A 13,140-nucleotide genomic window follows, 5' to 3' on the forward strand; every position below is an offset into this window, starting at 1 on the left:
AACACCGAAATTACAAAGAAAACCAAAAGTTTTATTTCAATGTTTAGAAAAACATGCATATAAAAAAGGAACTTCATATAAGGGATGTTTTCGAAAATATTGAAGAAGTAGTATCATAGGAAAGCATTTGTCCACGTTTTACGTTAACCAGCGATGGTTATTGGCGGCGAAAGCAATGCGATGTAGGATAGCATTGACCCAAGGATAACACTATGCCACTATTCAAATCCCTGACTGGTTCTGTACAATAAAAGCTATAGATTTCAACTCTATAAGGCATATTAACTAGCTGTCTCGGAAAAACTTATGGAAAGAGAAGAAAGATTTCACTACCCAAAGAGACGAAATGTACAGAATTTACACATTTAAATGCAGAAAAGTACAGCATACCAATGGAGGTGTAAGCGGTGAGAGCAGCACAAAAGTGCCGAAATAAATCACTCCTCATTCAAAACAGGCAACTAAAGAGCTGGAAATTAACAATTTCGAAGCACTGAGTGAATTACCTCGTGAACTACACATTATGTACAATAATATCTACATAAGAGCCTTACAAAAAAAATTATGATATGGCAGTACAACTGCCGAAGACACCTGAAAGTGAGGAAACCGGATGGCAGCTATTTTTTAGGCGAATATCGTGGGTGGCGTGGCAACTCAGTTTCTGCAAGGAGACGATAGCGAGCAGAGTCGTGACCGACACGACCCTTCAACTCCAGATTCAACGCATCCAATGTGTTGTCCTGTGAAAAAAGCATCCGAATGTCGGTGTGCAAATACAGACGACACCGGCGATCGGTGGCCAATCTGAAAACGGAATGTACTGCTTGTTTGAATGGACTTATAAACTATCTTCAAGCAAAGAGAGGTTACTCTCAGTGCAGAACTCTCGAAGATAAAAAAAAAGATCACATGGATTTGGATTATGAAATGACACAAAGAGTGAGTGATTGCTGAAAACACTGAGAAGTATTCGAAAGAAACCGTCCGAAAAGTTCCTTTCTCCAGCGTGAAAGAAGTTACTTGACGAAAAGAACTAACAAGTTATAAATTTTGTGACATTCTTCGACAGTTTCTCAAGCCTATATGCTCATTGGGAAGACGTCTATGAAGCCAATAAAACTGATAAGCAGCAGAGGTAAAACAGCAATATAATATTAACAAGCTTAGCACTGAGCTACAGAAAAGGGGAAATTGGTCAACCTTGTTGACAGCAACCAACATGCTACAACATTGACACCGCGTTTTCAAAAGAATCAAAAGACGTTGAATATTGAGAAAAAGAGTAAAGGCTATCAAAGATTAAAACTCTTGCCGGAAGTGGATAAGATTGACGAGATGCTTGTCCACTTTCGTCATCTCATCGTCATTGCTGAGAAATGTTCTTTGCCGTATGAATGTCTGTGATGACGGCGGCATGTCTGTCATATCGTATGCAACTACGAACACTTTCACAACAGTGTCTTGCGGATTGAAAAGAGTCTGAAATCCGCAAAATTGTTTTGAATAGGCCAACAACAATGTTCAAGCAAACGAACCGCTTGAATAATTCCCTGTTTGGGTACACGGTAACCACGTTTCCCCAGCGACTCTAATGAGCAAGTACCCTAAATAACAATACCACCTCACTCCACGCCAAAAAAAAGAGAAAATGTGGTTGACTCAATTCTGAATTCTTCTTTCGTGAGAATGACTTATTTTTGCCTGATAGTTTTTCTATGAAAAAACGAGAAGGTGAATAGAAATTCCGTTTTTTTTAATCACCGTGATCATTAGAGATAATTTTCTTCAAAATAGCGACTTCAAGTTGAGATGTTGTTCTTAGTTCTTAACTATCGTTTTACCATAAAACATTACTATGAAGTTGATTCTTCTCCAAGTTACAATGACATACCAGGTAAGGTGATGGAGCTGTTTCGCTATCGTTAAGATCGAAAAAGTATGCAGTCACAGGCAGTGAGGTATGCGGAGAAGAGAAGGCACCGGATGCGGCTAAAAAATATAACATCACTATTTTAAATGCAACGTTCGAGGAACATTGTCGAAACCTTACGAAGTCCGTCTATTACTAACGTCTTTTCAGTAGTAGATAGAATTCGAATTCGTATTCCACGAATCAAATGGATCAGGAATATCAGAGTTCTTTTACAGTTTAGCCGATGAAAAAACTTTATGTTTCAGTTCCAGTGTTAAAAATGAAAGTCCATAAAGTCTGTGGCTGATGTAAACAAACTCCTTCATCGGCTTATTTAAGGCTGCCCGCAGACTTCACAGTTCGGTTCAAGGTTCTTTTTTTTTGTTTTTTTTTTCACCGTTCTGCGCTTCATGGTTACTGAACAGTCACAACCGTGCGTTCAACACATTCCAAGTATACCATCAAACCGCAGACCGCGCTGCTGGGAACTCTACCGTCATTTTACGTTTTGTAGAGCAAGCTGATAAGTATGTTGAAGAATGGAAAAGAAAAAAATGTAAACTCGTCCAGAGAACTTTTTGTGGTTTTATCAAAAACAATGCTACATCTGCTCTTTTTTTCGGGTGTAATTACACATCCTGGCCGTTCGGTTCTTAATAGTTAAATAGTAAACTGAAGAGTACACCGAACTTATTGAGAAAAATCGAATGTTTTCAAATCTTTGAACAAGACCTCAACAGTGTGTACCACCTATTCTATACAAAAAATATATATTAGCAAGACAAATCCACTGGAAAACTATCGACTAGGCACACGTCCGGAATACAAATATTAAAACAGCTTGAAACTCATTCCAACCTAATTGTAGTTTGAAGCCCTCCAATCTTTTCACTGGATCAAGTCGACCATTCAAGGCACTTTCCTCAAAGTTTCCTAACAGGCTGCCCGGTTGGTGACGATTTATGCGAGAATCAGGTAGAACAATGTCAGAAGCTGATAAACTGCTGCAACAAATGACAATGAGAACAAAATTCGTGAAACTTTTAAAGGGCCAAGAAATACCTACTTTCTTTGCCGGAACAAAGGAGCTGGGCTCGAATGAAGGGGTAACCCAGTAACCTTAAGGTGTAGGTATAAATGCAGTTTTGACAGGATAAAATAAACAACATCCAAGTCATATTCACAGTTCAGAAACAGAATTCTTTAATTTTTAATTCTTCAGAAAAAAATTTACTTACTTTGTTGAATACGGACCCCCCACTTTTCGTTCGCTGACGACCACGTTCTCCTTGTATCGTCTGTAAGCGGCTCACTAGGATGTCGATCTCTTTCGAGTTTCGCACATCTTCCTGATGACTCGACAACGAACACGCTGACAGTACCCGGCGAGCAGGGCGCTAAATGAAATACTATGACTTCGTCGCGTTAAAACAACCAAATAATATCTTCCAACTTCATCATGAGGACCAGCCACGGCCGCGAACTTGGGAGAAGGGCCGTCAGGACTTGGAGGTGTTGCACCGGACAACGGTTTGTGCTTTAGGCTTAAAAAATAAAATTAGAGTTGTTCCATCTGAAAGGGATTCGGCGCAAAACAGTAATTGCAGGCAGAAACTGCAGTAAACCTTGAAAGTACGAGAGAAAAGAGGCATTCAGAGCTCAAGCTAATATATCCCATCTAGTAGAGATGATTGACATACAATATATAAAGTATGTGGTGTAAAATGTCTTTGGGTGGAGGATGGGGGGCAATCTGACGCACCCAAATCGAAGTGTATCTGGACTCTTCGATTGACCGCGAAAAAGGCAATGGAGCACAACAGGCGCAAAGAAGTCCATAGAACACGTTAACCGTTCTCGTCGTTAAACCATTCCATTTTCTTAATGGGTGCCTCTAACTTGCTGACTCTTTATGACTTCAGTCAGACTACTGATTACCACTTGGCCGGAGCTTGCATCGAAGTCGAAGGAGGAATTCTGCGAATGGCTCGCTGATCGTAGATCGTTGTGGAAGGAGCGACTTTGCCCCAACTGCAGAAGTCCAGTTAAAGTCGCGACGCAGACGAATGTGAACAGCCTTCATGAAGGTTAACCCAACTGCCCTATTTAGGGCCACCAACTTGCGAATACAAGTCGAAAATGTGTGAATAAAAGTTATTGCAAGCATGCTTAGTGATCGTGGACTGCTATGGAATTCATTTTCGGTTCTTTTTTTCTCTTTGGAAGTAACACATGATATGACTTGGCTAGTTATTTCTCTTAAGCTTGTTCGGAGTGATAGTTGAGATGGCCACTCAGTGGGGTATGGCCCCTTGTTTTAAAAGTAAATAACTAAATCAGTCGTGGCCCTAAGACCTAAACATTAGTCTTAGAGGATCTATGACATGTAAGCTAAAGTTACTACGAGAAAAAATAAGGTAGATCGTCAAGAAGTAAGGGCGCCACTGAGTGGCCCCCACAACTACATTTTTCCCTCGTTTAGAAGATTTTGTAAAATTAAAACAGTAATAGTTCCAGGTCTGTCTTCCTTTTTACTTAGTTGCTTCAACCTAAATGTCCTCTAAGATTGTTGCTTAGGTATTAGTGCCCTGACTGACTCAGCTACTCAATGGTGCTCCGTGACCTTTTTCGCGCTTTTCTTTTCTTTTCCGAGTGCAGGTGCAGCACCGGTAGTAGTCGAAGTTCTCGCCACGATTCTCTTCAAACGGTCACTCCAGATACAGTTCGATTTGAGAGCGCAGAGTCAGAATAAATCTACTTGTTTTTTATGCGTGATCTACATTTTGTTACTAACATCGACAAAATAAAAGAAAATAAATGTGAGAGTAAGGTTGCGCTTGACAATAATATCATGCACCAACAAGAACTTTTGTAAAGAACATACCTCGAAATGGCGATATCTTCGGTAGAATGTGTCAGCGGACTGTCATCAGCTGGTGATCCTACAGGGCTAGGCACAAGCCACTGATCGCTTACTAGCCCACTAAAATTTTATTCTCACAGATTCCATTTCTTGACAAGTCCCAATCAATACATGTGCTAATGATTAGGTTCCTAGTCACGAGCTGATATACAGGAAGGGAAAATTTTTAATCATACCCTAGTGTAAGGCAAAGTCCGACAGGGAGTGGCATTTTTTCTCCTTTAATGTACTTCACCGAGACGACTAAAATGCTTTGACGATTTATTCGACACACGGGGAAAGTATGTTCGGTCACGACATCGACACTTCCCAATTCACACTCATGGGAACAAATTCTGAAAAAAAAAATTGTTAAGGAAACCCCCAGAACAAAATAATTCCGCTCCTGGTACACACCTGTATGTGCAGCATACACCGTCAGGCATACGACCGTTTAAAGTAGAAACCCAAGAGTTCAACTGGGAAAAATGTAGATGAGATCTTATGGCATTTTTCAGAAACAAAGGAGCAAGACCCTAAAAAAAGTTATTGCAACAGAACCTTGACCTCAAATGGTTAGATCACCGTTTGTTGTGAATCCCATTCTCTGCGAATCGTCCACAGCTCCACGGGAATCGCTCGCGAACAATTCTTACCACATGAAGAATGAGCAACGATGATCTGCAACAACGATGATTGCAGTATGCCCACTGGCACCCCATTCAGCGGCTTCAAAATTCCTTTAAGGAGAAAAATCTAGAGAAAGCCAATTCTGACCATTCAATTCTAATTAGCCATCTGAAAAGACACCAGCTCGATAAATAAAACGGAATTATGTGAAAATCCTAGAATTGTTTTGTGCATGAGTTATTCTCCAACTTTCCCTCCAAAAAAACGTTACACACGAGTTGAAATGTTCTCAACACAGGCTTCATATAAAGACTGCTATAGAAACAGTGCACATGTGCAGTGTCGATGTGTACATTGTTTCCTCAATTTTCTTCGTTTTTGTTTATTTATTTATTTATTGTTTTTGACATAAGTATAAACTCAAAACCGATAAATGGGATTTCAATATGCCCTCAGCCCTCAGAAAGGAGCTACACTCAATTTAACAAACTCTGAAGCAGATAAGGAGGAGAAGAAAACACGTACGCACAGTTAAAGGACGAAAGTTCTCAGTAACAAGTCACAAACGTATAAAACAATGCGCAACAAACTTGTAAATCAAGTCGTTCGACAACTAGATGACGATAACATTCATTTAGCTCAAACAAGACTAGTAGAGAGAGAAATAATGTGAGACACTTATGTTGTAGAAACAAATTCTTTGCCATGACTGTAGATATGTGTATTCTCTGTGCACTCCTCATTTCCTAGGCTACAAAGCCCATTTCTAACGCTTATTTCTCGCAACCAGGGCAAAACTAAACCTGCGTCCCGTATGTCCTGCTCAGGATAACAACTCTCGCGTAATTGCGGTGTCATCACTCCAATCGGTAGTGATGAGGAAGAGATCCTTGACTAAGAACTTTCATCCGATTCTTTTGCGTCCTTCGTCGTCTCCGTTCTGCTCGACAAAGCGATCCTTTTGGTCATTAAGGCGTCTGTTAATGTGAAAACCTGTTTCGGACATATCGAACCGAATTATTCACCAAAGTGCTATTACAAGTAATCCAAAATGCGTTTAATTAACGAATATTTGCTATTGAGATAGGAAATGATTGACTCAGTGGTGTCCTTATTTCTGGAAGTAAATAACTAAATCAGTCGGGGCCCTAATACCTGAGCATTATTCTTGGAGGATCAATGATATGTAAGTTGAAGTTACAAGGAAAAAAAGTAAGATGGAGCGTTCACAAATACGGGCACGACTGAGTGCCGCCTCTTCCTTCCCCAAATATATTTTCCCCGAGGAAAATGCATTGAAAAAAAAACCTTCATTTCAGTTATCAGTAGTGGTTCTTTAGGGAAACACAGACTCCCTCCTCATCGTTTTTTTTTTCTTCAAAGAAATGTACCTAATTACATTCGTCTATGGCCAACTAGGATCTGCGAGCAGATTTGAAGGATGAGGCTAAAACTGACCTCGATATTAACGTCGCTCAGCTGTGCTTCATCGATCGGCAGTGCTTCTTCAGGAACCTGATTTGTGCCGATAATAGCTCGAGCGGCTGCGATAAGCTGCACTATCTCTGCAGTTAACACGTCGCTCATGCTCCTTCACCGAATGTACACAATACCCGTATTTATAATGCTCCAGCAAAGCACACTAAATCCTCAGTGACTTCCGATTATTGGACCGCATTGAAAAAATTGACATCAACTCTTTCTGAAATGAACATTTTCTTATATAGAACAGAAGCGCAGTCGATTACGGACGACGAACGAAGTACAAGGAAAGAACACAGAGTGGTGACCGAGTGTGTTTTCGATGATTGCACAATTGTGTTAATGACTGAAACAGATAACATACAGCTGACACAGTGCTGCACAGACAGTTACTTAAGCTAGGGTCAAAAGTAACTGAGTGAAAGGATAGGAAGAACTTTCAAAAGAAAAAAATGTCTACTGATGTTCACAATCGTAAACAGGTACAAATTGTAGTATCTAAGGATTGAGAAACGGCGCCTGTAACTGAAGGTGTAGAAAGAATTCATCTTCCTTTCATAAAGCGGCTGGAAGACAAACTCAAGTGATTTCTCAGTGGAAGCAACAAGCATTTTCGAAAATAATGCAGTATTTACATCTAGAAACGAAAAAACATTATGTACATAATATGAAGCAGCACTGAATGCTTGGGTGAGCATTGAAGAAAAAGGAAGAAAGATGCAGTGACACTAACAGTAACGTATCTTTTCCGGTTCAAGAAACAGCAAGCAAGAAATAGGTGATTAACACTGTTCGGTAAGTGTAGAAGTAAACATTTAGAAGAAAACGAGCTAAACTGAAGCTGACGAAAAAAAATACAGGATTTAAAAAAACCAGGATTCCCAAGAGCTCAGTACAGTTCTAAAGGGAAACCGCAGAGATAATATAATATGAAGAGTTAAAAAGGGCTATCTACATATTTGGAAAGAAACGAGGTCTACATTTCATTTAAAAAAAATGACAGCAGAAAACTGATTGACATTGTGTTTTGTAAGGAATCAATAGAGAGCTTGTTGCATCGCTACCACATTACAGAGACAGAGCATTACTTCCCTATTTTGAGATCACTATACACCACTTGGTATCGCTGCGTTTCGCCCGTTCCTCTTCAGTTGACTGATATTTCCAATTTGATGGTGAGAACTGGACGATCAAGCGATCCATATCGATGTTGCCCGTTTTCGTTGCTACTTTTTACATCTACAGTATATGGGGAGATTCTTACGGCCAGCGCAATCGAGCACAAATTCATCTGTGCAATGTGCATCACATTCGTGGTAAGCGAGGTTAAGAATTTCTGCATGTGAGTTCTTATCCCAGATTTTAACGGCCACTGTTATCATAAATATATTTGTACAGTCTGATTAGCAATACTTCAATCAACGCGCCAGAAGCTGCTGAGTAGAAGAAAGCCGATAACAGCTCGCATACGAATCAACAAAACAAAAAAGTCGATATCTCTGAGCAAGACCACTATCTTAACGCATAATTTAACTTGCTCAGTTTCTAAAAGCTCTGCCAAGTCTTTAGCGTATTACTGGTATAAATTATTATATTTAATTCGCAATGTCGTTCCAACATAACGTGACGAGTGAACAGAATGAACAACATTAACAGATCTGAAATTTCACTAACACAAATCCTCTTGCTAACCCTGGCTCCTGTTCTCATCTGCGCATCCTCTCTGGCCTCACTTATTTCCTAGATGTGGAAGAGAGGGACAAATTTTCACAATCCGACCCTCCTCAAAAACATCTTGAGAATCAAAAATGAACACAAGTTGCTTCGGAAAGCTCAGAGCAGAGATAACGGTGGCTATATCAACATGATACAATTGTTACACCAGTCAACGATTCAGCCTGTTCAACTTCAATTTAGAATCGTATGAGGACTAAGTTGTATAAGACGAATTAACACTGGGCGCTGCAACATTATCAGGAGATGTTCATTTGTGTTTATTGATGCTTATACAAGCGCATCTAATCATGTGACATTAATTAAGACTAGCACATCATATCCACGTGAAAAATGGAGTATGCCGGCTCAAACACAGAGGGTCAAGGAACCGATATTTTGCAAAGATCTCTCTCGATCCTAACCCCTACATTCCACTGCAGCGCTTCGAGTGCAGCCGCTTACGCAACTGCACAGATCTTCAGGTCATTTTGCTCCGACTATACCCGGCAATCTAGAGGCTAGGTTTTCGCCAACCAAAAAAAAAAGAGATTAGGCGCTGAAAGCAGAGGGATATCATTCGCAGCCGATCTTCATTCGTAACCGGAGCGCAGCTGTGCTCACGCGGCACGGCAATTCCGCGTACTCTTATAGGTTGAGAAAACGCGTATTCGAAAAAGCGTTAGAACTGGTAGATGAAAAATACCCCTTTTCGGTTGACTTATCACATACATGAAGTGAAATTATTTATTTTTGTTTCTCAATGTTCGTATTGTTATAGAAGAAAAACATCTCCTACGAAGAGTCAACAGGAGAAAAACCATGCTTTAATTCATTTTCGATGCTAAAGAATACATAATAAACTGAAGGGCGCTACCCTGCACAGTTGGCAATTGGGAGGATTTGTGACCACATAGAAAATCTTTTAGAACAATTTAATATGTGTAAATAGAAAATCATTGTTCGAAATAAGAGCGAATCACTGTGATATCTTCTAAAAACGGAAAGAGCGGGTGCCTAATATGTATGACTCAACTAAAATCAACTAGGAGTTACAGAACAGATGTGAAAGTAAACATAAGAAGACAAGAGATGCACATTAGGAAAAAGAATGTTTCGCGATTTCACCATGTTATTTAGGAGATGTTGCTCTTCGCTCCAACCTCTTTACAGTAAGATCAAAACGATTTGACACTATGCTAATTTCAAGTGAAGGTTCCCACCCCCATCCGCGTGCGCAGATACACTATTATTCAGATCCTTTTAATTCGAGTATATGTGTATTGAACAGCAATTCTATACCAGCACTTTTTCATACTCATCGCAAGAATTGTAAAAATATTTCCTCCTTACCATCCATAGATATGACATGGAGGAACTGGAAACAAAATATCAACAACATTTCTCCTTTGTAATCCCTATAATATTCCAATCATCCTCAAAATCGAAATCGTGATACGCTGCCTTTAAATATTCACTTTTTGCTGCAGGGTTCCAATACAATCGCTTTAGCTTCACGAATCTTTTTGTTTTATGGTTATCACCATGGGTGCGATAGGGAGAAGCCGGAACCTCCACAGGTGAAAGGGGACCTTTCGCCAACCGCCCAAAAGTGAAGAGGGTCAGAGCACCGGCTCCAACTATCGCATCTATGGTTATTACCTGGATTAAACTCATTTATCCCACCTACTTGTCACTGAAAGAAAGGTTTTGCAAACTAATTTTCTCGAGAAGATGTTAAAATGATGATTCCGTACGTGGCCTTTAAAATGTCCTTTTTTTTTAGGAACAATTCTCCTATCTGGATTCAGTATTCTGGATTCAGCGAGACATTTCACCGTGCGATTTGCTGGATTCACGTAATTCACGTAAGTTCAGCAAACAAAGGCACAGAAGAAACAAAACACCACCGTAACTTATTTCATACACTTCTAATTCGGTTTCAAAGGAACCAGATCTCATTTACCTATCACCTGGAATTCATAAAAAGTCCCATGCAGGAGAAAAGAAGCAAACGAAGAAATAAAGTAAATCGACCGTTCAACGACTTATGGCGGCCGCCAGCGTTGTGCGTGTTTTGATAGAGACTTGAGTATTAGAACGAGGAGATGGTTGGAGAAAGAGGAAACGCAGACACACAACAGCACGGAGGGGCGACGGTTCCCAGCAAAATAAGCGACTTATCCGACCAAGCATCACACTAACACGTTCGATTGTCTTCGAAGCTGGATTGTGATAATACTTTGCTTCTGAACAAAATATTCAGCGGTGAACCTCAAGATTAGATAACAAACAGGGCAATGATTCGATTTCTCTCACATTTCCAGAACAATAACTCATTTCAGTGACAAACGGAGCCACTTTGCAAATAGTGCAAACTATTTCAGCGTACAATATCATCTCACTGTATACAATTTCGGGAGTTTGTCCGTGCAAACATTTAGGGATAGAATGCGGGGACGATAGAGAGACAGAGAGAGAGAGCAGACAACGACATAAGCTAGAGTGTGGGAGAACGTTAGCCTTAGAAGCGAGTAGGTCTCATAAAAAGAATAGATTTGAATACTAATGGACGGTGAAATTTCTCTATCACTTTTGAACGAGATTTCGTTACTTTAATAATGAGTGAATAGGAAGGAAAAGGGGAAAACTGCTATTAGGAGTATTCCTCTTAAGACAGTAGTAACACCCTTTTAGTAGGGAATTATCACGCACAGGAAACCCAAGCAAACATTTCAGAAGGGGTAGGATTCATGTTGGTGATTGGCTAACTGTGACCAGACCAAGACAATGTTGTCCAATCTCCAAACTTATTGACAGAAAATCAGGTAGGTAACATGAGAAATCGAGAAAGTGCGGTGTGACACTGCGATGAAATAGCGAACAAGCATATATGATATACGAATTCAATTATTTTCAATTCAATTACTAAAAAACTGTCGTGGGAGCTCATGCTCATGCTCGTGCTCTACCCCTTAATGTAACGATATTTCTTACCCGAAAAGGAAAATTACCTCAGAGCGCCGTATAGTGCAGATATTTGAGGTTGGCAGTCCCACGTCTCATCTTTTCTATCAGCTCCAAAATACAGTTATGTTTAGAAATGTGTCGGTTCTCCAAAACGAATGACTCGGACGTCTATATGATAAAATGGAGAAAATAAGAGGATTAATATATCACCAATATGTTTTCCAATATAGAACGTCTTCCAAAAAAAGAAATGCATGCGAAGATAGGAGACGCTGTTTGTTTTTGTTTTTTTTTTCTGTTTCTTCTGTTTTCTATAAGCTGTTTTGTCATACGGAACGCAATCTTTTCAACAACAACAAAAAAAAAAAATTGACAAGAATCAAGGTTTCCGTGCAGTTTAGAAAATCGTCAATTGAACAACATAGACAGAAAATGTCAGAACAATAAGACAGTCGAGGAGCAGTAATGATTGGAGAACTTCAGATTTCAGCACGACCTTTACGTTTTGTTCAAACCCAAAAATATGTTTTTCTTTTTCGTATGGATACTCCGATATTAAACTGCATTGGTCAGAAAGTGTTAATCAGAAAGTCCTTTGAAAGCAGTATATTCGGATAATTCCAGAATTTCTTCTCAAGGATTACAGGTTCTGCAATGTCTCATGACAGGATTAATATGCCTAACGAATCAATCGTTAACCATTAAAGTAACAACAGTAAAGTAACATATACTGCAGCTAACCATCAACTTATACCCTCGAAAACGGACAGTTAAGTGAACAAGTCAGTGATGTCCCTGACGTCACTGATCCAACTCGTTCCTTAAGGGAAAATTTAGAAGGAACTTTGATTTTACTTATAGTAACGATAATAAGTTCTCTCTACAGGATTTCTCTTGTACGGAACTACTTACAACATTGGTGCTGAGCGTCGGAAAATGACAGCTCCCTACATTGAACTATGACCACCATATCATTCTAAAGCATGTTGTTTTCTACCACCGAAATACACAAAGCTCATCCGCTAAAACTCCACTTCTGAAATGTCACGCTTTTCGCATGAATCCTAGTAAGAGGATGATTTTCTTCAGCTCTTGTGCTACGGCACTTTCGAATACCAATTCAAAGCTAAACACTTATCAATACCTGTTCAACGTCTGCAAAACAGCTCAACAATGAAACCTTTTAACAAGCACAATACGACGCAAACGGCATTAGCAGCGATCTTTAGCGCTCTGTCTTCGCAATGTAAAAACAAATATGCGTGAGCAAGCTGCAGCGATGAATAGCTGAGCAGGCATGGCGAAACAACGAACCTCCAGCGCCACGATTTATGCAAAAATTATCTAACCGACGTTACGCAAATATGCGATTGCCATCGAAAAAAACTATGCTTATGAAATCCAAGAACTGTTACACGAGAAACTACGAAATAAAAATTACTTTTCAGAGCCATTTCCGAGGTCATCGCTCCGAACACGACCTGTTTGACTACAAGCAGTCTTTACGTAATTTTTTTGGCACCGAAGT

General features: G+C 39.8%; 1 protein-coding gene across 1 annotated transcript; it reads right to left on the reverse strand.

Annotated features, from left to right (window-relative positions):
- Positions 1–620: 620 nt before the first annotated feature.
- RB195_006778 (uncharacterized protein) lies at positions 621–7,034 on the reverse strand (the record flags this gene model as incomplete). The annotated part of the gene is made up of 13 exons (XM_013435284.2): positions 621–807; positions 1,316–1,482; positions 1,539–1,607; positions 1,895–1,992; positions 2,774–2,919; positions 2,982–3,034; positions 3,154–3,312; positions 3,369–3,459; positions 4,800–4,898; positions 5,015–5,173; positions 5,235–5,353; positions 5,403–5,498; positions 6,906–7,034. The coding sequence occupies 13 exons, from the start codon at positions 7,032–7,034 to the stop codon at positions 621–623; spliced, it is 1,572 nt and encodes a 523-aa protein (XP_013290738.2).
- Positions 7,035–13,140: the final 6,106 nt, after the last annotated feature.

This window comes from Necator americanus, chromosome I, assembly GCF_031761385.1.
Source record: "Necator americanus strain Aroian chromosome I, whole genome shotgun sequence".
Taxonomy (NCBI): domain Eukaryota; kingdom Metazoa; phylum Nematoda; class Chromadorea; order Rhabditida; family Ancylostomatidae; genus Necator; species Necator americanus.